General features: G+C 40.4%; 1 protein-coding gene across 1 annotated transcript in view; it reads left to right on the top strand.

Moving 5' to 3' along the window:
* LOC117805130 (synapsin-3-like) overlaps positions 1-27,033 on the top strand; it is a 205,361-nt gene that overhangs the window by 92,173 nt on the left and 86,155 nt on the right. Inside the window, exon 4 of the mRNA XM_034673744.1 lies at positions 75-166. Coding sequence (XP_034529635.1) covers positions 75-166 — 92 coding nt within the window. The remainder of the gene's footprint in view (positions 1-74; positions 167-27,033) is intronic.

Genomic DNA, 27,033 nt, shown 5'->3' with positions numbered 1-27,033 from the left:
TTTGACACAGGTCTCACCTCCCATATTGGTCTGGGTTCATACTTTGACGTGTTGTTTTTCTTTGTTCCTTCCAGGCTGAGTTCACAGAGATTAACCTGGCCTCCTACGTGAACTCTGGATGTATGGTGGACATGCAGGTCAACAAGGGTGGCTCCAAAGTGGTCAGGTAAGACGCACTACATCCAGCTCCACTCCTCTGACGCATTTACCCACGCAGTCAGTTATCTGCCTCAGTGAGCCAGCATAAAGGCTCCAGTTCTTTTCTCTCAGTAGCAATGAGCATGAATGTGTGTTTATAACACTGTTTGCACTCAGAGCTGTGATGTGATTATACCATGGGAAAGCTAAAAAAAGAGATTACAGTGCTTTAACCTTGGTGGAAAAAGTGTCCGACAATGGTGAAATAAGAAGCATTCAAAACATTGAATCTGGTTTCTACTTTTGTTGTTTTCATGTTATTTAAAGATCTATTTTAGCTCTACTTCCCACAGTGTAACCATATTACCGTTGTGTATGGGAATGTGTATACATCTATGCATATATACATAAGTGTGTAATCATGCAATTAAAAAACACAAGGTAGCACAACAACAAAGAAAAACATTCTCTAAGTGGCAGAACAAAGATGCCTCTGCTCAGTGAGCCTCTCCAGTGACAGCAGCAGTTGGACACATGAAGCTGTGTGTTTAAATAGATGACTCCGGTATGAGCGGTTGGATCATCAGCTGATCAACGCAGAAAAGATGACGTCATGCTCCTGCTTCAAACGACATCATGAATATCATTACTGTTTTTTACTCAACATTGAAAGATCAAAGCTATAAAGCTGCTATGATATTCTATTTGTAGTTTAACAATGAGTCACATGACTCTGTGTGATATAAGATGGGTTGCTTATAGTGACAACTCCAGAAGCCAGGGATTCCTAGTAGCTCTTTGAAGACTTGAAGTTCTTTCTCATCTTTTCTTTTCTTTTAATCTTTGTTTTGATTTACTCTCTCAGCCTCTGCAAACAGCTGTTTCCAACATACAAGCTAACTTCAAGCTACTTGCCAGGCATCTAGCCAAACAGGCCAGAGACACTTTTATGAATAAAGTCATATTGAAAGCCCCTCTTATCATGAAACAGGCTGTCTGACGCCTATTTATGACTTATAAACTCTGACGGGGGAGTCAACCTTGAAACAAACAAAGTTCTCACAGGAGCTTTAATGTTTTAGTAACATTGCTTTCCCTATAATAACTGAATATAGTATCATATCATCGGCATAAAGATTACATTTAAGCTCATATGTAACATTCTTTACTTTAATGCCAGGTGATGGAATGATCTGCTTGAAAAGATTTGGCCTGTGTAACAGTGATTCCACCTTTAAGTTGGACACTAACTACATTTAGCATCCATAGACTGGAAGCTTGAAGCTTCTGGTTGTCAGTCATTTCCATGTAGATCTTAAATGGGTTAATGCAACATCACAGGATGCCTGCAAGAGATATGTTGAAATGTGTTATCATGTCTACATGAACTGAAATCAAAGTTAAAAACAAATCTATGAAGTTTAACAGTCCAAATGACTCTGACCTTTGGAGAAAGTGTTGGCACAACTCAACAGTTTACAAACTCATTTTCATACCAACGTATCGAAAGGTTTTGATGATGAGGTGATGACATCCTTTCTCCCAAAAGGTCAAGTTGTGTTACCTTAGATACCCTGGAGGCGATGTGTTAATATTTGGTACAAACATCCCTGGACCCAGGGATGATTAGATTTTTTGTCAAAGGTTGGTAAAGGACATTTTTTACATGTTTGTTAGGATCCTTTATTTCAATCTTGATTTGTTGGGAACCAGCTAGGGACAACCTCTGACAAAATTCACCTTTTCAGTCTTAAAGACTTAATAAAATGTAATACAAAGGATGTTAAAGTAATTGTAATGCTCATACAACCTTATCAACATAATCATTGCTGTATCTACATAAGGATCGAGTCCCCTTCCTTACAGAGGTTGCTATCTTCCTCTGCCATGTTTCTCCTGTTGTACAGAGCGGACAAACTAGTAAGACAGCACCTTTTATAGAATAAGATCACAAAGTGCTTCACAGGAAAAATATTAAAATTAAAATGAAATCATAAAAAAACCCGAAATCATAAAATATTAAAAGAAGCAGGCAATGGCATAATTAAAAGATTAGTCTGTAAAGGTGAGTGGAAGGCCTGTTTAAATAATTGTGTCTTTAAAGAGTTTTTTAGAAGTGACAACAGAGACAGCTGAATGAATATTTACAGGAAGAGCGTTCCACAATGTTGGTGCCACCACTTCAAATCACCTTTTGTCCTTAGACAAGCTCGAGGGACAACCAGCAAGCCCTGGTCAGAAGAGTGAGTGACCTACTGGTGAGTTGGGGTGGAGCAGGTCGGCGATAGATATTCAGGAGCCTGACCATGCAGACCTCTATACACAAAAACAAGAACCGTATAAGTGTTTGGAAGACAAAGAAAAATACTGGTTGTTGATGTTCCCTAAAGAATTTGATTTGATAAATGTTTTTTATGGTAAAAACTTGACAAATGGAGTATCATAGTTACCACGCACGCCAGGAGCATCGTGTCCTTGAAGGCACCGTTGCTTCACCAATGGGAAGAGTGAGCAAGGGAGCGCTTCAATCTAGAATGTGATTGCTAGATATTACTAAAAATGTCTACCTGAATTTCTGCACACTGTACCTTTAAGTTCAGTTGGTAAAACAAATAGTCATGGTGCTGAGCCTGTCAATCAAGTCCAACAAAAGAGCTGCGTTGGGGCTTGCAATCAAGATGATCAACAAGGGTAGATCGTCTGCAACAGTCCAAGCGCTCTTCGTGAGAAGAAATTTACTGCAAATGCAGAGATGATGCACATTTTGAAAACACATGCTAAACTCCAAAGCAAGCACTAAAGTTGAAATGAACTGTAAATGAAAACAACGTGCTGCAAATACACATGATGCAGAAAACAACTGCTGACGGCCATGTCCTCATGTCTACTGTGTTCAAAAACGAGAGGAAAGAAAGGAGAGGGGTGCTTTGGCAGCATTCTTCTAATATCCTGTCCTGTCCCCTTAGACTCTCCATCCCCTTTCCCTTTGCCCACCACCCGCCCCTCTGAGAGGGGAGACTTCACACTGTGATAGACATGAGAATTTTCTACAGTTTTTCTTAAACCTGCTGAAACGTTCTCAAAATACTTTACAGTTTTTTGTGGAGCTGGTGGCCTAGCAGTCTAAGCACCCCACGTTTAGAGGCTACAGTCCTCGACGCAGAGGTCACCAGTATGATTCCTGGCCTGTCGACAATTTGCTGCATGTCTTCCCCCACTCTCTACTCCCCACATTTCCTGTCTCTCTTCAGCTGTCCTGTCATTAAAGGCAAAAATGCCCAAAAACATAACTTAAAAAAAACATATATACTGTATATTTATATGTTTTTCCCTTCGAATGTGAAAGAGTGATCACGTACAAACAACAGCTGTGCACTTGCACTGTGCATTCTGATTGGTCCATTGAGTGAGCTTACTGTAAGTTCCTTCTAGTGTCCGCCTTCATGAAGAAAAATCACGTAATCTTGGTCTTGAGTCCAAATAGTTTAAAAAATGACGTTCTTATCAGTCGTGGAAACAGCCTCTGCATTGACTGGAGTGGAAATCAAGCGTTAATAACAACAGAGTGGGAGCAGTAATGGTGCTGGTGTTACAGTGCAACCATAAGAATGGACACAGAGCTCATTGTGTGGTTGGAATGTTTTGGTGATATTACTGTAATGATTACGGCCACTTTAACTGCAGATGGTGTGACGTTTTCCATTGAGTCATGTGCCTCAGTTTGTTGCTCATGTACCTGAAGCTGATTACAGATAATCTCAGGGTAGTTAGCAGTGGACAGTTAACATGAGATGCTTTGTTTGAGTCAAACACTGAGGTTTCTTTCGATAAAAGATCAGCTGAGTCCAACAAGACTAAACTGATAGACATCTGACTTTATCTCAGACCATAGCCAATGAGAGCTTATTATTTCTCTGATAGCAGTTTGTGGATTGTGTGTGTGTGTTACTGGTATTGGTCCATATCCAAAGCAACTTCCTTCACATCCCTGTCTCCTCTGTTGGTTGTGTTCTCAGTGCTGACCTTTGACCTCTGTCCACAGGCACGCTCTCTAAACACTCCTCCTCTGCTTGCTCTGAGCTGAGGCACGCTTTCTCACAGCTCTGAGGTTTCAGGGTTGTTTGTACAGTGAAGTCTCTCTCCCTCGTGTCATGTTTTTATGCAATACAAAAAGTTGATCTATTGCTCTTAGGCATGGGATACGGAGCAAAAAAACAGGACGCCCCCCCCCCCCCCCAGGTCAAATGATTAACTCCTTTTGAACCAGTTTCACTGTGAACCTGGCATCTCGTCACATCATTTTCATAAATTCACAAAGCTCTGTATCGGCAATATTTCGGTGCTGCAGAATGTCTAGAGCTGTAGGCTGCATACAATAACCTGTGTTGAGTTAATGAATAGATCTAGGGAACATTATTGGAATTAATAACTTTCATTTTCATTTCATCATCAATGCTCTCTCTCTCCATTCATCTCCATTTATCCCTCTCTCTAACACAGTCTCAGCAGATGTGTGTCTAACATGAGTCTGGTCCTGCTGGAGGTTTCTGCCTGTTAAAGGAAGTTTGTCCTTGCCACTGTAACTTGCTAAATGCTGCAAAGTGCTCTGCTCATGGTGGATTAAGATGAGATCAGACTGAGTCCTGTCTGTAAGATTGGACTGGATCTTATCCTGTCTTGGTGTTGGGTCTCTGTTCATAATTTGACATAGAGTGGTCTAGACCTGCTCTGTTTGTAAGAGTCTTGAGATAACGTTTGTTGTGATTTGGCATTATACAAAAAAACTGATGATGATGATGATGATGATGATGATGATGATGATGATGATGATAATGATAGATGAATTAGGTAAATCTATTGGTCTTTTTGTATACTGTACTTTATTTTGGCGGGTTAATAGTGACAGATGTAGTGTCACAGAACTTGACATGTGACACAATCAGTGAGCTCATATTTGATCTTTTCACTGTATTTCTCTTATATTCAGAGGGATAGAGTACGGTGGCCCTGAGAGGTCAATGCACTGCAGCTGAAGTAAACATGCAACACTCAAAACACATGCAAAGTATGAAAACATGGACTTATTTAGGAAACATGATGCAAGAAAAGATGACACAACCAAGATCAGTACAGCAACAAATAGTGCATATTCAGACTAAACATAGACAACATGACAAGATACAACAAGATATGCAAATACAACAACATGCCAAATCAGACAAGACGACTGAGTTTAAGAACTTAGCTATGTGCTAACAATACTGGAAAAACAAATACAGACAGCACAAATAATCTCAGAAATACAACTCAATGGTGCACTGTTGGCCTAGCGGTCTAAGTGTGCACCCCATATAGAGGCTATAGTCCTCATCGCAGAGGTCACGGGTTGATTCCAGCCTTGACCATTTACTGCATGTCCTCCCCCTCTCTCTACTCCCCATTTTTCCTGTCTTCCTTCAGCTGTCCAATCCAATGATGGCAAAAATGCCCCAAAAAGTATAAAAAATTAAAAATAAAAATACAGCTCAATACAGAGAACACAACCGGGTATGTAAGAGGAACACAAACACTAATACACACTGCAAGTGGCACAGTCCATTTCATAGGAGTCGATCCGGGGAGGCTGTAGTGATGACCTGGGCTGGTAGGGGCGGAACTCAGCTGCCAGGGTTTTAACCAGAACCAAAAAATATGACCACATCTCTCTGGTTTTAGGTCCTTGCTCTGGCTCCCTGTATGTTTTAGAATTGATTTTAAGATTTGACTGATTACTTTTAAAGCTCTACATGGACTTACTCCGAGCTATATAGTAGACCTTTTAGTACCTTACGTGCAATGAGATCCTCGGGCAGAGGTTTACTGTTCATTCCAAACACTAAAATGAAAACAAAAGGGGACAGGGCGTTCGCAGTGAGGGGTCAGACTCTCTGGAACCTTCTGTCCGAGGAGATCAGGTCTGTGAGTCAGTGAGCTCTTTTAAATCCAGTCTTAAAACATACTTTTATCGAAGAGACTCCCCAGATTTTATCTGAATTTAATTTAATTGAATTTAATTTTAACCGTCTTAAGAAATACATTTTAAAAGAATTGTATTTCTTTAGAGTTCTTTAGGGGAATTATATGTATTTTTAAAATATGTTTTATTTCTTTATCTTGACTTGTGTGTTTTTATGATCTGCCTGTTTTATTTTGCTGCCCATGTGAAGCACTTTGTAACCTGGTTTTGAAAAGTGCTCTACAAATAAAATTATTATTATTATATTATTAGGGGTAGGCATGGTGATGGTGGCATTGGCCTCCTTGCACTCTGCTTGAACTATGATTGGCTATCAAAGGCAGGACTTATGGTGAAATCATCTACTGTATATGGTCTGTGGAGCAACAAGCTGTTAGCAGTTTATTTGCAGTATCATGATTATGATTTTATCACCGTTCTTCAGCCTTTTATGTCCATCCTCAGCCACGGTACAAAGACTTGTGGAGGTTAACAGCTCTATGCAACGTTTCAAGTTGCAAACCAAAATAGTTTGCATCTGAACCAGTTCTAAAAACAAAATGTAGTCAGTAGCTTTTGGTAATCATTTGATTTGCATCATGTTTTATTGGAGGCTCAGGTTTCCAACAAATTCGTATTGTATTATTATTATTATTATTATACCTGATATGAGATAATGTATATGTTTGTCTTGAGATAATCTGCAATATGCATCTCAAACATTCATATTTATTCCATAAGATTGTCAATAATTTGGTTTACCTGTTGCTTGTAAGCTCACAAGTTCCCCAAGTCTTCCCAGGTGCCTTTCCACTATTTTTATACAACTGACATGTAAAGAAATAGAAGCCCTTATTTTGAAATTATGGAGCATTTTGAAATATGATTTGTTTATTCTAGCTGTACAGATATGCAGATGGTAACATTAGGTCTGACCCTGCACAAATGTTTGTATTTATATGTATTATTATACATTATTATTATAAATTATTATTATTTTTAGTTAAAAATTGTAACAAAGCTTAAATGCACATCTGTAGTTCCAGTAAATGACATCAGTAACTTTGAGTCACCATGCAATTTTGTTAACACTGAGTGCAACGTGGCACGCTCTGCAAGGCCTACAGTACAGCAGCACAACACACCACAAGGTACAGTAGTTCTGGCGTGTTGTGTCCCGCCTCACTGCTGTAGTCAGCCCTTTGGCTTCTTTATTCTCGGCTGCCAAAACCTCCGGCGAGCTGCTCGGCTCCAAGAGGGACCGCTGGTCTGGCTGGAGTATGAAGAATGATAAGCCACAGAGCGGCGTTTCTGTCCTTCAGTATCTCTGCAGAGCTGCTGGTGTGGTTGATGAAACCTATTAGTGAGGTAGCGGTGATTCATGGAGGGGAGCGGTGATTCATGGAGGGGAGCGGGTGTGTCAGATGAGGAGTTTGGATGTTAAAGCAAAGTGGAGGTGGAGGTGCAAAGAGTTTAGTCAGCACAGGCAGCTTCAGGGTCGAATAAAAAACATCTAGTGGCCAGTGTGTGTGTTGGGGGGGTAATTAAAACCAACAACTCTTAATATTGCACCCATGAGGACTATGTCAGCTAAACTTATAGTGAATTTTAATGAAACAAACTGATTTTAAGCTAAGACATCAGGTTCTGCTTTTTATACTATTATTTACTTTACCATGGTCCACTTTTAGCTCCAAATATTGATCTGATTTTTATTTTAGCAAAGTAAATAACAGAAATAGTTATATCTCTCTCTCTTTTTCTTTGCCTGTTCCTGTAAAATTCACCCAAAATGCCAAAGAATGGAACACCAAGAAAACACTCCATGGCTTTGGCCACCAAACCAAAAACCATTACCAAAAAAATGAGGTACCTCATGAACCACGCCTCTGGGTGGACAAAACCCAGTATATGAAAAAGTAGTTGAACAACACAGTGTGCACCGAGCAAGTGAGCCATCTTATTTCATTGCTGTTGTTGTTGAGAGTTGAACATATGTAGTACTGAAGGCAAGGCAATGCAAGGCAGCTTTATTTGTATAGCGCATTTCATACACGAGGGCAACTCAATGTGCTTTACATTAAAACATTAAAAGCATTGGAGACATTCAGACAGGCATAAAAGAACATAATTAAAATGACAAATATAATAAAACAGAAAAGAAAAGGAAAATTAGAAATATATATTAAGAATAAAATTAACGTTTGCATTTAAAGTGGGTTAAAATAAGCTAAGATAGGAAGGCAGTGGGAAATAAAAAAGTCTTAATCTTTGATTTAAAGAGGTGAGAGTTGAAGTGGACCTACAGATTTCAGGGAGTGTGTTCCAGATATGTGGTGCATAATGACTGAACGCTGCTTCACCATGTTTCATTCTGACTCTTGGGACTGAAAGCAGACCAGTACCTGATGACCTCAGAGGTCCAGATAGTTCATACAGTAGCAGCAGATCAGCAATGTATTTTGGGCCTAAACCATTCAGTGCTTTATAAACCATCAGCAGGATTTTAAAGTCTATTCTCTGACAGACAGGAAGCCAGTGTAGGGATCTAAGAACTGGAGTGATGTGGTCTACTTTTTTGGTCCTTGTTAGGACTCGAGCAGCAGCATGAAGAACCACTTCTAATGTTGCTGTCCACACTAAAACAGAAAACAGTGAAAAATAGACTAAAGTAAACTGAAAACCTGCACTGCCTGGTCTGCAAAGTATTTATTTGTCAACTGCCAACTCCAAAAGCAAAGCCAACATGCATCATTTGCAATGTGCGTTGCAGTGATTAACCCTCCTGTTATGTTCGTTTTTCAGGAACACCAATAAGGTTCTTGGGTCAACTTGACCCGGAGTATATTTAATTACCCAAATGTGTCAGAACCCAAAAGAAGTCCCAATACAATTTTTTAAAATCTCATTATAAACTCCATTGCTAACCAATTAAATCAATATTTAGTGCAATGGTTCTTACAGATCATGGTTCAATGAGGATGACTCACTCGTTTTTCATGTGTGTGTTCATGATTGGGGTGAAATATGTCACACAGTTGCAAAGAAACAATTAGTATTTGACACTTCTGACCCCTTTTAGCCTCCACTTTAACTACAGGGTCAAATTGACCCACGAACAGGATCTATGTAATAAAAAAATGCAGGGGGATTGCAAGTATGTTAAATTAACCATTTTATTTTATATGTTGACTACGCTAATTAAGCCAAGCAGAAGAAGTTTCATACCAAAAAAATACTTTTAACATTTATTATTTTTTTTAACTTTGTATTGGGTCAATCTGACCCGGATCATAACAGGAGGGTTAAAGAATGTGATGTTTTGAGGCATCACTTTTAAAAACACCTGACTTTCTGGGGCCAGCTTTCCCAGGAGATTACAGGAGAGGGAGACTAAAGTACCAGAGTTGATCTGCAGCTTTTACGGGCGAAGACGTACTAGCTTGGTGCGATCCTGCACAGCCCAACAAAGATCCACAGTAATTTCCCACCATGTGTCATGGATGTTGGAAATGATGAAGTGGCCATTCACAAACTCCAAAGTAGAGAGAGAATGTGTGCTGATGATGATGATGCCAAAAGTAAAGTTAGTGTGGCATCTGCTATTGAAAATGTACCCATCTGACACTTCAACCATTCGCAGGGTTGAAATTCTGGCTATGGATGAACTGAACAAGGCCGACGTCACGTCTATAGCAGTCAATAAATCGGCAGACAAACTGACACAGCACAACTGTACAGATATGTACAATTCTCTATGTGAACAAAAGTGGGGTTTTTATCTGTGTTGTCTGGTTAGAGGACTGAGGCTGTCCGGAGACACATGGTGCCACAACAATGTTATGTAAGTTTTTCACAGGGCTCAACTCTGCTAATGGAATAAAATACTCCAAAGTTCATCCTTGTGGCTCTTTATTTCATTTGCTATGGGAATGTCCCGCGGTTAAGTCCTTATGATCAGAAGTGCATGACAGAAATTTTAGTTTAGTAGAAAGTTTGCATTCTGGGTGAGAAGTCCCAAAATAAAACCAGCCCTGTTGTCACATGCCTGTGGGCCCTTGGGTGCCTCTCAGTTAAAAGATTGATACTTCTTATTTGGAGCCAGCATGCTTCATGACGGACTCATGGCTGGAGGATTACCTTGACTTTCTCAGTGTGGAGACAGCAGCTAGTGTCTTCAAAGACTTTGACTGGGGCCTGAGTGGGCACTGGGACACTGTCAGGAGATGTCTGGGTTAATTGCTTAGTACTGTGATTATGTGTGTTTATGATCCTCTGCAATGAGGTTCTCTCGCCTCTGACTGGCCCAGAACACAGCTCGGCTTCTAACAGGTTTTAACACACAACATCCCATCACTCCTGTACTCACTTCTCTCCACTGGCTTTTAAAGCTCGCCTGGGTCTTGACCCGGCTACATCGCAGAAATGCTGATAAATTCTGAGCCATCTCGCTGCCTTAGATCCTCAGGTAGGGCATTTTTTGGTCGTTCCAAAGTCGAGGCGCAAATCCAAAGGGGATCATGCTTTCTCCATCAGAGCCCCTCGACTTTGGAACGACCTCCCTGAGGAGATAAGGCTCGCAGAGTCAGTGACATCTTTTAAATCTCTTCTTAAAACACATTTTTACAGACTTTATGTGACTTTATCTGTCTAACTGCTTTTACTTCTATTATATTATTAATTTGAGTTTTTATCCAACTAACTCATTGTTTTCAATTTTATTTGATTATTTTATTTGATTATGTATTGTTTAATTTATTATTATTAGTAGTAGTATTATTTTTCATCTGTTATTTTAATGATCCTAATTTATCCTTTTCACTTTTTCTCATTTTCCCGATGTGATGACGTCCTCTTATTCTGAAAACCTCTTTAATGTCCTTTTAAGGGTTTTATTTACTTATTCATTATTAAATTATTTTTTTATTCATTTATTTATATGATCTATTTACCCTTGAAAAACCTCTCAACAATGATTTATTGGTCTATTGTCCCACCACTTCAGTCTGTCTAATGTACGTGTATTCTTTTTAACCTCTTGCATTGAATTTAGTTTTGCATCGTTAAAATTCCTCCTTGCTGTTTAATGTTTACTTTATTTGAACCACGTTTTTTTTGTCATAGTACTTTTAAAAGATAAACATTTGATTTTAAAGGTGCTATATAAATAGTTCTTCTTATTATTATTATTATTATTATTATTATTATTATTATTATTATTATTATTATCATTATTATTATTATTATTGTTACCTGCCTGGATGTAGGTACCTGAATTCACCTATCATGATTTGGTTATAAATTTGCACCTTAGGGCATCCACAAAATATCACCTCTCCCCCCTCCTCTCGTTCTTATACTTTTGAGAAATCTAAATAATAATACTAAAAAAGTGTTTTATTTCAAATGCGAAATAATAATAATTGTTTCTATTTTACTACATCCATTTGCATTTATTCAAAGTTTGCCTTTGGCAGAAGCAGGAAAAAAAGATTTTGAATGCTGCTGAAAATGTCAGGCCCCTTAAAGCTGGGGTTGGCAGTCTCGGAAAACTAGCATGAATTTGAATGTAGCATTTCCTCATGACTCCGTCTAACCCCTCCCCTCCTCCCTCAGAGCTCCTCCAAAACGACGCCCCCCCCCCCCCTGCTCACATGCACATGCACGAGCGCCGCTGACTTGCGACCATATGATGGTGACTGATTCAAAACCGGTCCTCACCAAAACATTCTCACAGTGAAAGTTAAAATCACAAATAAATATGGCTGCTGTTAGTACTCACAACTGTCATTCTAGCATTATCCAGTTGTACCAGTGACACGATATCAGGAGAAAAGTTATAACACATGTAATACTGTAACAGCTCTACTGTTTGTTAAACGTGTTCAGTGTAGATGCTCTTAATTCCTACAGTGTTGACGGTCAGTGAAGGCATCAGGAGAGGTGTAGAGAGTGCGAGTGGGAGAGAGGAGAGACAAGAGGAGAAGTTTTTCATTCATTCAAACATTGATTGTTGTTTTGTTGGTTGGCGTGATCACGGCCGACAGTGACCGGTTATTAAAACTAAACGTGTTCATTAATCGGCTCGTCATCACTACAGCGTCCGGACGGACTGATCCGGACTACAGTCCTGAGCAAAGCACCTCATCGGGACAGGTCCGAGGACGAGCGAGAGGGGCAGTAAATAGAGTCAGGGGAAGCAGCGGCAGGAGACGGGGACACGGAGTACACGCCGGGGAAATGTACGCGCAGGAGGTGGGCAGAAGGCAAGACGGGATTTGAATGGTTTAAAATTTTGGCACCCAAAAAAGGCTGATTGGTTGGTGTTTTCCCAGGTTTACTCCGGCTGTAGATAGCAGCTTTTCTTCGCTCTTTTTTAAGAACACATCATAAAGATCATTTTAACCAGTATAACAAAAAGTGTATCTAAATCTGATTACCAACCCCAGCTTTAATTGTCCAGGTCCTGAAATCTGGCCCAGTTGAAGGGTGATTGAATAGCCCTGATATATGCTCATCTTAGATATATACAAAGGGATAATGTTAAATAAAGTGACAGCTTTTTAGTAATAATCCCCAAAAGCCATGTTTGGTAATTAAAGCCAGAAGTAATAGAGTAGATGTTCCTTCATTCTCAATAAGAATGAAGATTATTACATAGATATTTAGTACATGAGCTTTAACCAATCTAAAATGCTATTCAGACATTGCCTGGGAGTTAATGTCATACTTTGTTTTGTATGTTTTTCCCCGGGTGTGGCTCTCGTCCTTGCTTCATCACATTCCTTGCGTGTCTTGGACCTCTCGATGGAGGTTGGGAGACATCCAAATTACATTAGCAGATCTTCGTCCATTTTTTTCTCTCCTTCTATTTAATTTTCTGTCCTTAATGCTGCTAGACTCAGCCAGATGGGGCAACCCTTCTTTCCTTCCCGATCCCTGCACTTCACAAGAATGTCCTCCTCTAGTTACCTCAGGTGGCGATTAACCACAAAGACCACACAGAGACGATTCACACAGACATACACACAGAAAGTCAGGCCTTAAACCCTCTTTGTTTGACCCCTGTGAGAGCACAATTTATTCAGGGAAGGACCTGTCTACCCGGAGCGGCGTCAACACCTAATACCGCAGACAGGTTCATCTCGTTACCAAGCAAATCAATCTGTGTGAGTTCAGACATGGCCTCAGGCGGGTCGTGAATGTAATGAAAGCATACAGCCGCTGTTTTCTTATTAAGACATGAATACAAATGGCCCCACTAATTCACTCAAGCTCCTAACAAACACTCATTTCCCTCCTGTCAGAGGTCACTGGGTGTTCCATTGCTCTTCCAGCTCCTTTTCCTCATTACATCGGACTCCCACGGGACTCCTCTACAAATCTTCAACACAATCTCTGCTGAGCAACTAAACAATCTCTAATTTGTTGTGTTAACTTACACCTTCTTCTGTTTGGATTTCAGGGCTGTTATTCAAATATGTCTACAGCTCTTTGTTATCATAGTAATTGGTGAGCATCCCTGATTTCTAGACCTTTCTATGACCTTTGGGAGATGATCCCTGGGGTGTGATTGACGCTGGAGGAGATCCAGAGCTTTGGTTGTGCTGACCAAACCAGGATCTGACCAGCTGCCAGGTCATCGTGGTTCCATCGAGCCTGGGGCCACAGCCACATCCACAGGGTGCCCTTGATTTAAGCCATGGGGGACCCAAGATGTTAAGCTGCTTGAACTAGCAGAGGAAGACTTTATAGCTTTTAAAAAGGAAAGGACTACATTACAAATATCTTACACAGTACCTTCAAGTCCAGGGGGTTTTAGCTACTTATGAAACAGACTGTAAAAAGATTGTACTTTTTTTGTTTTAACTTTATTAATTTTCACATAGAAAAACAATCACATCCAAAATTAGAGGTTGGTACATTTTCCTAAAAGATTGTACATTTTAATACCTGTTACCACTGTCAGTGGATTGGTTTCAGGGGTGACTGTTAGCTGCTTCTGCTGCTGATCAGTGCACAGTTTCTTTGGACTGTTGAAATTTACAGAAACATAAGATGGTATTTTATTGCTAAAAAACACAACCAACACATTTACAGGACAAGAAAAGCAAAGCGATAAGATGTACTGGTTTGTCCACACTGGTTCCAAACACAGACTGTATAAATCATGGACCTTGCCTTATTGACCCCTCTTATAAACTTCTGAAGACCCAAAATGAAAATACTGACTCCAACTAACTTCAAAATCATCTAAACAAGCAAAGAGATGTAGCTGAGGCCATCACCTAGTAGCCTGCCAAACAGCTACAACATGCCCACCATGTTCAGTTGCTTCCATAGACTGCCTTTGAGAAGGCAATAGGTTAGAACTCCCCCAGCTAACTGGCTGCAGTATAGGTATAGACTATAAAAAAATGGACGTAGTCTCCGTGAAGTTACCCATTTATTTCTGAAGCAGAGTTTTGAAGCCTGCTGTTCTTGCCCTTATTTAGGTAAAACTCAAAAGTTTAGCATATTAAAAAAAAATCACCCCCCGTCTAAACATCTCAATTTTTGCTGTAAAGTTCTGCTTTTTTGAATGGGTGTGTATGTGGTTTGAGATGTTTCTGGACACTTGATGAACTGCAGTTTTTCACACTTCCACATTGGCTTCATATTTTAAGACCAGAGGTTGCCGCTTGGGTATAGGTCATAAACCCAGCCTCAGACATGTTACATGTTAACAGATGGAACATAGGTCAAACTATAAAATGAAATTACACGTCAAATAATGTTTTCTCAAACATGCTCTCTGTGATTATAGTTAGTTCTTATCATGCTGATTTTAATTTGAATAGTTGTTTAATTTCTAAAAAGTGATTGATTGACAGCTCTGTTATCAAATGGGGCTTCTACAGCACCATGCACCAGATTATCAGAGAGGAGGAAAGACAAAGTAGCAAACCAGAGTTAATAAACTTCTCAAAGCCATGCGGGTCAAACCAACCAAGAACCTCAGACCAAGTCAAGAATTAGTTCTGCTGTGGACTGTACTGACCTATGGGTTAATGTTTTAGCAGTAAGTTAAAAGTGTGGTATGGTTAGCAGAAAGAGTGTGACGTCTGTACCATAACGTCAGCACCACGTTTTTACAAAAACACCACGCTGTTTAGTTCAGTTGGGAAAATGGGCATTTCAATATGGCCTCCAATGGGGTTTCTTTGGCTTGAAGCCAGCCTCAACTGTACTCTGGAGAAGCTTTTACCACATTGGTTTTCACCACCAGAGGCTGCCTCTTGGTCCCAAAGATTGACTCAAACCAAAAGTTCTTCACAGCTGCCTTAAAGAAAGAGTGCTCAGTCACAGCACCAGCACTCGTACATGATGTAAGACGCTCTGTCTTCCAGGTTATAATAAGTATCATTCCCAGAAGGATGAACTTTAGAGTATTCTTTTTCCATTAACGGACTTCAGCCTTGTTAAAAACTTACATAACATTGTTATGGCACAACGAGTCTCCGTACAGTCTCTGTCCTCTAACCAGACAACACAGATTTTTCTCTCCAAGGTGCATTTCCCTCTGATGACGCAGAGCCAGCACAGCACTGCACAATGCACCATTGTGTACAAATACTGCGCTGATCCTTGGTATGTACTGTTTGGCATTTGTAGCATTCCCTCCGAGTTCCACCCCGATTATCCTTATCACTGAGAGACAGACTGATGGGAGGGAGATAAAGCCTTCACCAGCCTTTGAGCCAGGCACAGCGGTGTTATGAAGAATAATGTGCCCTGCAGTTCACACATCTCTGTGGACCTTATTAGAAGGTCAGAGATTCTGTATGATAAATGGATCTGAAGACCAAAATGGCAGCATATTGTCTTGGGTTTGAATGGTTTTCTGCTCTTGGAACACTGATGAAAACCTTTTGGCACTGTGTGCAGTTTATTTTATAATGGTTTGATCAAACTTTCAGGGCTGCGACAGATTCATACAAGACCAAAATAAAGGCAGGGCTTTTAGAAATGTCGATTGGTACCTTGAGCATTAGCTTAATATGAGCTCTTACAAAGTTTTCCTTTTGGCAGAAACACTTTGCCAATCGGTTTCCATGTTTGTTTGTTTTTTACTTCACTGCTACTGTTTCAAAATAACAGCCAATTCACAAATGAGTTTCCATGCCTGACATTGTCTCTGCTTTAACTGAGTTTTCTGTGAGGAAGCAGGGTGACATTTTCTCTGACCCTCACTTGAGACCATCTTACCTGAAAGCTGAAAAAAGTACCGGTATACTTTTACATGCAGGGAATACTGAGAAGACAAACTCTCTATTTGAACCATTGACTGTATAGCATATGGACGTAGTCTCCATGATACCACCAAATGGTTTCTGAAGCTTAGTTTGGAAGCCTATTGTAGTTGCCATACTGGAAACGCTGACTCAACCTAACTTTCAGATGACCTACCAAGAAGCCTTGCGAACAGCTACAGTGTGCCCGCCTGTCAGTTGAGTCAGCCACGCCTCTAATTATACAAACTCATACTGTACCTTTCATATATTCTAAGCTAACGAGTCATAATGAAATTCACTCCTCATACAGTGTGTGCCGATCAGTGTTAATTTTGGTGGCTATTTTAGATCTAGTCTTAGTCTTTAGACGAAGATGCCTGTTAGTTTTAGTCCCATTTTAGTCTTCTCAGCCCTTTATAGTTGTAGTCTAGTTTTAGTCGACGAAAACTCAAATCATTTTAGTCTTTGATCTAGTCTTTAAATAATTCATGTAGTCGATCAGATATTGGTAACAGGGTTATACCAAGAGTTCAAATCGTCAACACTCATTTAACTCTTTTGTGTAATATCTTAAGTTAAATAATTCAGCCTGTCCTTGCTAAAATGTCAAAAGAAAACATTCTCTCTGTGACCACTGTGACTGTATTTTGATTCTCTTGATTCACAGAAAAATGCCATGAAAGGACTGCATTGCACATTTACGACGGTCCTTGAATGTACCTACAGTGACAGGCGCACTGGACAGACAGTCAGTTCACGCCACTCTGAAATGTATCTGCATCTTTCAACAAGGAGTTGATCCAAACTTATTAAATGTGTCTGTTTCACCAAACTGGAATGGATCAAGCTGTAGACGTGGAGCTTTTTACAGTGATGGCGGCAAAAACGGCAAACTTCAAATAGTCCTAAAACAGAAACAGACATCCCCACTAACGCACACCGGGGGTAAAAATCCTCAATGAAGACGAGACAGATGCATGGAGGTGAGGAGAGCTGGTTCATAAAGCACACCTGCTGCAGGTAGAGACCAAGCTAACACTGAGCCCCTCAGATAATAACTCAGTCTGTCACAGGAAGTCATCACTTTTATTAAAGATTAGACGCTCAGAAGGGTAAAATATGAATTTTGAATGTTCAACGGTCAGCCACTATGTTTTTGTCTCGTCATTGTCTCGTCAACAAAATCAAAACATATTTTTGTCAAAGTTTTTATTATCAGGTAAGCACTTTAGCTCGTCATAGTCTGGTTTCAGTCATGAAAAATTGAGTCGTTGACGAACATTTATCGTCATAATTTCGTTAACGAAATTAATACTGGTGCCGATAAAGAAATGAGCTACTCAGACCAAAATCAGTTTTTTATACCAGACTGTAAACTTGTTGATTATTGCTGTAAGTGGGCTTTTTGAATGGGTGTGTATGTGGTTTCTAGTGCTGCTGCAGCCAGCCTCAAGTGGACATTCAAGGAACTGCAGTTTTTAGCACTTCCTCACCTGCTCTATTTCTCAAGACCAGTTTGTTTGCATCAAATAAAACAGATATCATTGAATTCAGTTAATATTGTTCCAAAGCTTGACAATAGTGGCCAACAGCAGTGGATTTGAATCCTTTGCTAGTGGTAGTCACTTAATAGCGCTCATTGGATCAGTTCCTTTTTTTCAACATGGAAACCACTGTTCCATGTCACAAAGCTGTCCACTCAAGGGAGTGGGTGGATTGAAAGGTCTGGTACTAAATGCCAGTGTTGTAGTCGAGTCCCCCAGCCTGGAGTCCAAGTCCACTCTCAATGTTGAAGCCTGAGTCAAGTCTGAGTCACTGAAGAAGAATCTGAGTGGAGTCTGAGTTTTCGCTGTTTCATTCCAAACTGTTGACCATCTCAACCTGGACTGAATGTTTTGTGAATAATAATAAATAATAATAATAATTATAATAATAATAATACATTTTATTTATATAGCGCTTTTCACAGAACTCAAAGACATTTCACAAATAGCACATAATAAAAGACACAGTAAAAGAAACAAGTTAGAAACACAGTGGAAATAAAAACATTAACAGTTCAAAGCAGTTCTGAAGAGGTGTGTTTTGAGCTGGGATTTGAATGTTTGGAGGTCAGTGGAGTTGCGTATGTGTTTGGGGAGGGAGTTCCAGAGGGCGGGGGCAGCAATGGAGTAAGCCCTGTCGCCCCAGGTTCGGTGCTTGGTCCTACAGGGTGGGGAGAGGAGGTTTTCATCAGAGGAGCGGAGAGCACGGGAGGGGTTGTGAGGGTGAAGCAGGTCAGTGAGATAGGAGGGGGCCAGGTGATGGAGGGCTTTGTAAGTCAGGAGGAGGAGTTTGAAGTGAATGCGTTGGGGGACAGGAAGCCAGTGGAGGTTTTGGAGGACAGGGGTGATGTGATCAAGGGAACGGGAGTGAGTGAGTAGACGGGCAGCTGAGTTCTGGATGTACTGGAGTTTATTGAGGACTTTGGATGATGAACCATATAAGATGCTGTTACAGTAGTCGATTCTGGATCAGGGTTTCAGCTGGAGAGTAGTAGGCGGAGTCGGGCGATGTTTTTCAGGTGAAAGAAGGCGGTTTTGGTGATGTTAGTGACATGTTTTTCAAAGGTGAGGTTGGTGAATGTGACATGTAGTGTGAAAGTGTTTTCAGTGGTCTCAAGACTAAAAAAGCCTTCCATGAAGGCCACCATCTTACACCACCATTTCTACAGTAGCACAGAACAGACAAAATACTAACAGCCAAGCACGTTTTTGTATTAAGTGAGTATCCGCACGGATCGGAGGACAAAAAAGCGAGTGGTGGTTGTTGTGTGTAAAAGAATTTGTATTGTTTTGAGTTTTTGATGGTAAAAACAAACAAAAACAAACAGCTTCTTGTCCCTCAAAGGCCACCGTCACTTCACCAAAGAAAGGGGTGAGCAAGGGAGCATTCAGTCTAGAATATAACAGCTAGATATCACTAGATATTCACATTTCTGCACACCTCTAATAAGGAATAATAACCATGTGCTCATTTTCTCATGGTGGTTGATTGATATCGCTCTTTGGATCTGTTGTACTTTCACTTTCTTGTCATTAACTTTTACCATCTTTATTTGGTGGCTGGTAGGAAACATGATTAAAAGAAAGACACCTTTGCTTCTTGATAGGATGTTGCTGAGAGATGACCGAAGACCCGAGAAATATCAGACTGAAGTAGCTGCAGACATAGTTATGGTTTGAAACATGATTCAGTCCCCCAAAGACACCATCATGAACCCTAATGCAGTGCCACTGTCATTACTAATGAGTTTATGATAAACACTCAAGAAATAAGCCAGGCTGTGAAAGATTTCCTTTTAAGAGTAGTGTCCGTCTGTGTTATATTCAACATCAACAAAAGGCAGATTCACCAGCATAAGACACACAAGAGAAACTGTTCACTTGTGTTTTCTTTATACCTCCTCACCCTTTTCACAGGTTGATTTGTCTCTACTATATGAATGACTTGTTTACATGGATATTTCTACCAGCCCATCTGCACATACCCCGCTCAATTTACTGTTAAGGTGTTGCTCATGACTCCACATAGATCCATTCCCTCCTCATGTCCTGATCTATAACCCTGCTTTATCCCCATCAGTGCCTGTTATCAGCCTTTATTGCACCGCTGATAACCCATTCAAAGGGCACATTAGCATATCGCCCGAGAAGTGATGACTGTAGGGCCTCGCTGATTCAGATCGTAAAGCATAGATGTGCTGCTTCTGTGTAATCTGCGACCTGCAGGGAGCCCTGCTCAGGCAGGAAAACAAAGTTAATGGGTGGCAAACCTCTGTAATGCTCTGCTGCTACAGGGCACTGGCTCCATTAAATATAGCCCCATGAAAGCCATCCCACTGTGCTTGATGTCCTGAGTTTGGCCTTTCTGTGGTAATGAGGTAATACAAAGGTGTGTTCTTTGTGATATTATGTCTGTGCTTAGCTTTGCATGGAGGAAACACGTGCAGTGGTACAGCAGTTGAACACACACAATGGATTAGAGCATTGGATGAGAGGTTGTTTTTTTCCAACATACTGTTCATCTGTGAACATCCACCACATGGATAAAAACGTCTCCATAAGATTAAAGAAAACAGCAAGTCACCAATGTCTATATGGTTTATTATTAATCCTGAAAAAGAACTGATCCAAATTATTATTCAATTTTCTCTAAACATATGTATTTGCAAGTGTTTGACATAAGGCTGTCAAAAAACAGTGATTAAGTTTGTGTGTAATCAAAGCATCCTCAGCCCATGCAATCAAATGAAACACTTTTCACCGCCCTTTGTATCTCAACAAGATATACAAGATTCTTACATGTGATTTATTAATCAATTTATTTTTCTTTAGTATGCAGAAAAATCTGCCTGGGTGGAGAGCAAAAGCAGGGAGAATAGAACATGCAGTAACACAATCCTGGGTCCCATGGTTGGGATGTTATTAGATAGATAGATAGATAGATAGATAGATAGATAGATAGATAGATAGATAGATAGATAGATAGATAGATAGATAGGTAGGTAGGTAGGTAGGTAGGTAGGTAGGTAGATAGATAGATAGATAGATAGATAGATAGATAGATAGATAGATAGATAGATAGATAGATAGATAGATAGATAGATAGATAGATAGATAGATAGATAGATAGGTAGTGTGGTAGGGTGACCCAGCCGTGAGGCGATCGTCCAGTGGAGCAGTGACCAGAAATGAGGCTTCGAACTCAGTATCAAAGTTTACACACAAAGTTTATTCATGCAGCATGAGAGAGAAGTTACAGCATACTCAAGAGCATCTGAAGTTCTCCGCTGAATGACAGAGATGCTCAGTACTTTATAGTTCTTCAAACATAAGGGAGGAAAAAGGGAGGGGGGAAACATGTGTACGTGTGACCTTAATACAGTTGTTCATATGTAAGGAAGAACAAAGGCTGGGGGAGAAAGGAGGGGGGGTAACAGGTGTGGGTGAGTTGCAATCAAGGGTGAGCAAAGGGTCTTGTCAGGTGAACATGGTACCCTGGAAACAACAGAGACATTTCCTCAGTCTAGTTGTTTACAAAAAGCACACGTCTGCACATATGGTATTCATCTTACGACATTTGTGATTATCAAAAGCACATATCAACAATTCTTAAAAGCGTACGTCGGCTCTTTTATCTAACACAAAGCGTTTGGCATAGTTACCAAAAATCCCCTTCGCTTACATTCAACTGCAATATGAGGCTAGGGTCGGTTCTCGGTCTTTGCAAAACAACTTATAAATAGATGAATTAACCACATCCGGGCTGAACCTGCATTGAACTTGCAGAAGCTGGGGCTCTGACCTCAGTCTCACCTTTATTCAGAGATCTGCACAGATCTCTGGCCTTATGCCTTACTATTTGCTGGTTTCTTCAATAAAACATATAAAATGGAAAACATGAATATAATTGTTAAAAGAAGAATACATGAGCATAATAAGAAAAACATGATTATATTTAAAGAAAATGCATGATTATAATAGAGGATATTAATCAAGATTCCACAGTAGGTAGATAGATAGATAGATAGATAGATAGGTAGGTAGGTAGGTAGGTAGGTAGGTAGGTAGGTAGGTAGGTAGGCAGGCAGGCAGGCAGGCAGGCAGGCAGGCAGGCAGGCAGGCAGGCAGATAGGTAGGTAGGTAGGTACGTAGGTAGGTAGGTAGGTAGGTAGGTAGGTAGGTAGGTAGGTAGATAGATAGATAGATAGATAGATAGATAGATAGATAGATAGATAGATAGATAGATAGATAGATAGATAGATAGATAGATAGATAGATAGGTAGGTAGGTAGGCAGGCAGACAGACAGATTGATAGATCTGTATTTGTCCTTAATAAGGACATTTGTTGTCACCGTCTGTACAAAAAATACATATATACAAAACAAATAAACAATAAACATCCACCCAGCCCCGCAACAAAGGTGCACATCATCCCACATATATATACACACCGGACACATATGAACACACCTGACACATATATACAAACAGGACACATATAAACACACAGGACACATAAACACATCAGATACATACTGTATATACACACTGGACACATACATGGGCATTTTATTAAGCAGTGCTATTGCCGACGAGACAAAGCTCCTGTCAAACCGGGCTCGCCTACATTAAAGGGATCTGTATCTGCAACCAGATGGTAGTAGTGTGAAGACTGAGTAGAGGGGGTGTTGGGGGTCCAGTGTTATGGTGCGTGCTCTGCGTATGATGAGGTTGATAAGGTCAGACAGGTTGGGTGTGGGGAGGCGGATGATTTTGGTGGCAGTGTTTGTGGTGCGTGTGAGTTTGTTTTTGTTGGAGACAGTTAGCATGTTGTAGTAACAGGGGGAACAGTAATTACATGTCATTTGTATTAATCAATCTATTTTTCTGCTGTAGTGTATGCAGAAAAATCTGCATGTGTGGAGAGCCAAAGCAGGAAGAACAGAATCTGCAGTATTACCATCCTGGCTCCGATCACTGGTGGTCGGACAATTATTTCTGTCTGTTTAAAATCATACTTGCATGCAAGTGCTCTATTCAACAGACTGGTCTTTGAGGTTGCCCTGTTGTCCTCGTGAGAACAGACCTGACAACGCTTGTGATTTTCCTTCTCACAAATCTGCATCATGATATCGTTTCAGCAAAATGACGACACGCTAAGTGCAAGTTAATCACATAAAGTCAGTTTCTCTTTGAGGCTCATTCCTCTGAAGTAAACCAGAGTGAAGCCTCTGTTGAGTTTACTATCTACTGTTGAACTGGGACAATACTGTATACTGGTAACAGATGAACAGGCGATACTCTGGGGGATGTGATGGACATAGAAATGTTGGTGTTTATTTTGCTGACGTAGATGCTGGAAAGGAAAGGAAGTGTTGGCTTGAAGTAGCTCAACGCTAATCACTGGCTACACCAGAATCACAGAGAACCTGGCATCCAGTCCCAGAGGCTTATATCATCAACGGCCGATGATAGACGATGACTGCCAATGGATGCTGAGATTGGGATCAGGCCAACTGATACTTAGTTTTCCATGCAATCTCATTATTTACAGTCAAACTAACAAGTTGACATCTTTGAAGATGTTATTAGCTACACTTGCATGCAGATCTCTGTTTATAGAAATTAACTTTAACTAAATCATCATTAGATGACGGCCATGATTGTATTATTGCAGACTTCATGTACAGTTTTCCTGGGTTCATCCATGGAACACCACTGGATGATATTATTGTGTGACTAACAAACCCCCAAAGTCTCCAAATACCAAAATCTGAATCCTCACCCACAGATTATGGAATTTCTTGCAGAATGGTTTTCAATGATTAGCAGTAGGTACATCTACTTCATGTTAAATGCAGTACAAAATAAGGATTTAGGTAGAAATGGCAGCTTCTTTCTCACTATGATTCACAGTGGACTTGAATCCTTGTCTCTTGGGTGAAGAACCATCACCAAGGACAGTCATACAATGTGAGCGGTAACACATTGAGATTGGGTTTTCTGTTACTGTGTTAATGACAAAAAAAATGCTGCTAGTGGAAGGAAGCAATAGTTGCAACTCTACTTGCTCCAGTACCTGCAATCCCTTGGATGCAGCACTACATTATGTTCAAGGCTGATAAGACAGGTGTATTTTGAGTCAGTGATGTGACCAATGCAGCCAATGCATCCTCAGAATGTTGTCCTCGAGAGTTTTACCAATAGCTCATCTCACAAACGAACCAGTGTATTTATCGCCAACTTGTGTTTCACATGGTCTGCTTGGTCTTGTTTGCTTCTTGAGCTCCAATAAACAGCTTCAGGCAGTATAAATAGCAGATCGTTTGGTCTGCTGCCACTGAGGCTGAGTGCAGTATAGCAGCAGGGGGAAACAGCTGTAGTCACTCTGTCGCCAAGACCAGATCAGTCCTCAGTCATCCAGCCAGTCCTGACCCGGTCTAACATAAGCAACACTTGAGGACCCAGAGGCTGTTAAAGAGCCTGGATATAATTTCACTCTACAACCTGCAGCTCCACTTCCTGTGCGTGCATAGCTGTGCATACATGTATCAATGCTTCTGAATGTGTTGCATGATTGCCTGACCAAACCATATATATTAAAGGTGACATATCATGCAAAATTGACTTTTTAATGGTTCTCTACCTGAAATATGTGTCCCTTTCTACAAACCCCCCGAGAATGAAAAAAATCCATTCTGCCCCTGTTCTGATTTCTACACCTTTCTGTAAATGTGTGTGAAACGAGCCGTTTCAGACTTCCGTGTTTTTGTTACGTAACAACAATATCCGGTCTGTCACGGAGTCAGAGCTCGGAGCTTGTTCAGCCCATAGACTGTATAAAATAATACTGAATCCCTCCTCCGTTTTTCATTACCTGCACAAATGTGTGCTAACAAGGAGCTTAGGAGGGAGGCATGCTAGTTGTAGGCTGTCTTAATAAACACAAAGGTCGGTTTTACTCCCCACGTCTGCAGATTTGAAGATCTAGTGGATGATTTTTATTTGTCATGGATAAGTGCTAGCGCTAATTAGCATAGCCACATAGCTACATGTTCATAGCTGTAGCTGTGTACCAAGACACACGTCGACATACTGACAAATAAAACAACAAGAAACACTAAATCTGTGACCAATCCTTCAGAAAGGTCCTGCTGTCTTTCTGGTAGAGGTCGGTTTTACTCCCCAGGCCTGCAGATTTGAAGATCTAGTGGAGGATTTTTATTTATCATGGATAAGTGCTAGCGCTAGTTAGCATAGCCACATAGCTGTGTACCAAGACACACGTCGACATACTGATAAATAAAACAACAAGAAACACTAAATCTGTGACCAATCCTTCAGAAAGGTCCTGCTACAGGCGCCTCTCCGTCAGGATCAGATTCTGGATCAGATTCAGAGGGTTGAAGTAACGTGATCTCTGAGCAGCCGTGTATATTCAGCCAACATGTAAACATTAGATCAACGTGCTGGACAGCCGAGGCCACATCCACTTCCTGAGGGGGCGTGGTCAGAGAGAAAACAGAGTGTTCTGAGGAGGGCTGAAGAAGAGGGTTTTTCAAGCAGACCAAAATCTGATTTCAAAGTGTTTTTTTGAGCATAAACTTTAAAGACATGTTTTGGGGACCTCTTAGACCAATATATTTTGATGATAAAAGCGTGATATGTCACTTTTAATAATATACTGTATATATATATTTAGTTCCCAAAAACAATGTCAAATTTTGATTTGTCTGACTATATGACACTTTTCCATTTTACCTCAGTCCATCTTAAACAGGCTTGGGTCTCGAGAAGTCGCCAGCTTTTCAATATCCTGTTCATAAATGGTTCCCTCTTTCCTTTTGTGGTACAGTTGTTGATATATCAAAAAACTGTGTTCATAGATGTTTTTGGATTCCCACTACAGAGTCATGTCTATTTTCAATGCAGTATATCCCAAAGGCCTGGAGATCACGGCCATCCAGTATTGGTTTTCAGGCTTGTTCCATTTGTACAGATATTTCACCTCTTTCTATCTTTTGAGGATATTATGTACAGGAGATGGTGTAATCCCAAAATCCTTTGCAAGCATTCATTGGAAGATGTTGAACTATTTGCTCATGCAGTCTCTCAGTTAGGAACCTCTTCCTATCTTTTATTAATGAGACTCAGCCTCTCTGGAATGCCCTTTTTGTACACAGTTGTTACTAATCTGTTGCAACTGAACCTCATTAGTTGGGAAATGTTCCTTCATCTGTTTTTCTTTTTGTTTGTTTTTTCCATCTTTTTCAGTGTTTTATTGTCCCAGTTCAACTTTTTCGAAACATGTTGACAGCATGATTTATAGAATGAGCACATATTGTTTCATGACACAATAAAAATGTTCAGTTTCAGCTTTATATCATTTGCAGCAATTAAATATGGATTCCCATCATCACTTTACACTGTGTCCCAATTTTGGGGGGAATTGAGGTTGTGTTAAACGGGTTGTGAAGTTTTCATTTCTTCAATATGTAACCAGGCTGTTGTAGCTGATGTCTCATATGTCAAATCTACATACTTTTAAGATGGGTTCATTAACTCAACTCAACTCAACTTTATTCATAAAGCACTTTAAAAACAACCACAGCCGAAACAGAGTGCTGTACATAATTAAAGTAGCACCACCAGCAGCATGGTTGGTCTTTAATGCAGCTAACCATGCTACTGTTACTGTCAGCAGGCATTAGCACACACTGGGTTGCCATTGAAGTCATGGCGGCTACAAAACATAAGGAAACTGCATATGGGTTACCGCATTTGTCGACATGATTTACACCAATTTCACAGATTCACAGAGATTTGCAATGTAGATCATGTAAATAATGCAGGAAGTAAATGATTCCATCGTATCCTGTGACTCACATCATAAGGCGTTTTTCGACCGGAGGAACTTTACCCTGGAACTCGGGACTTAACCCCTGAACTACGTGCGTTTCGACCGGTGGAACTAGGGTCTAAATTTAGTTCAGTGGTAGATAATCTCCCCTCTAAAAAGCCCCTGCTAGTGGGGTAGTACTTTTCAAAAAGCCCCAGGGCTTTTGGGGGGCAGGGCCTGCA

The sequence above is a fragment of the Notolabrus celidotus genome, chromosome 21 (genome assembly GCF_009762535.1).
Source record: "Notolabrus celidotus isolate fNotCel1 chromosome 21, fNotCel1.pri, whole genome shotgun sequence".
NCBI classification, from domain to species: domain Eukaryota; kingdom Metazoa; phylum Chordata; class Actinopteri; order Labriformes; family Labridae; genus Notolabrus; species Notolabrus celidotus.
This window is presented reverse-complemented; position numbering and strand designations above follow the sequence as displayed.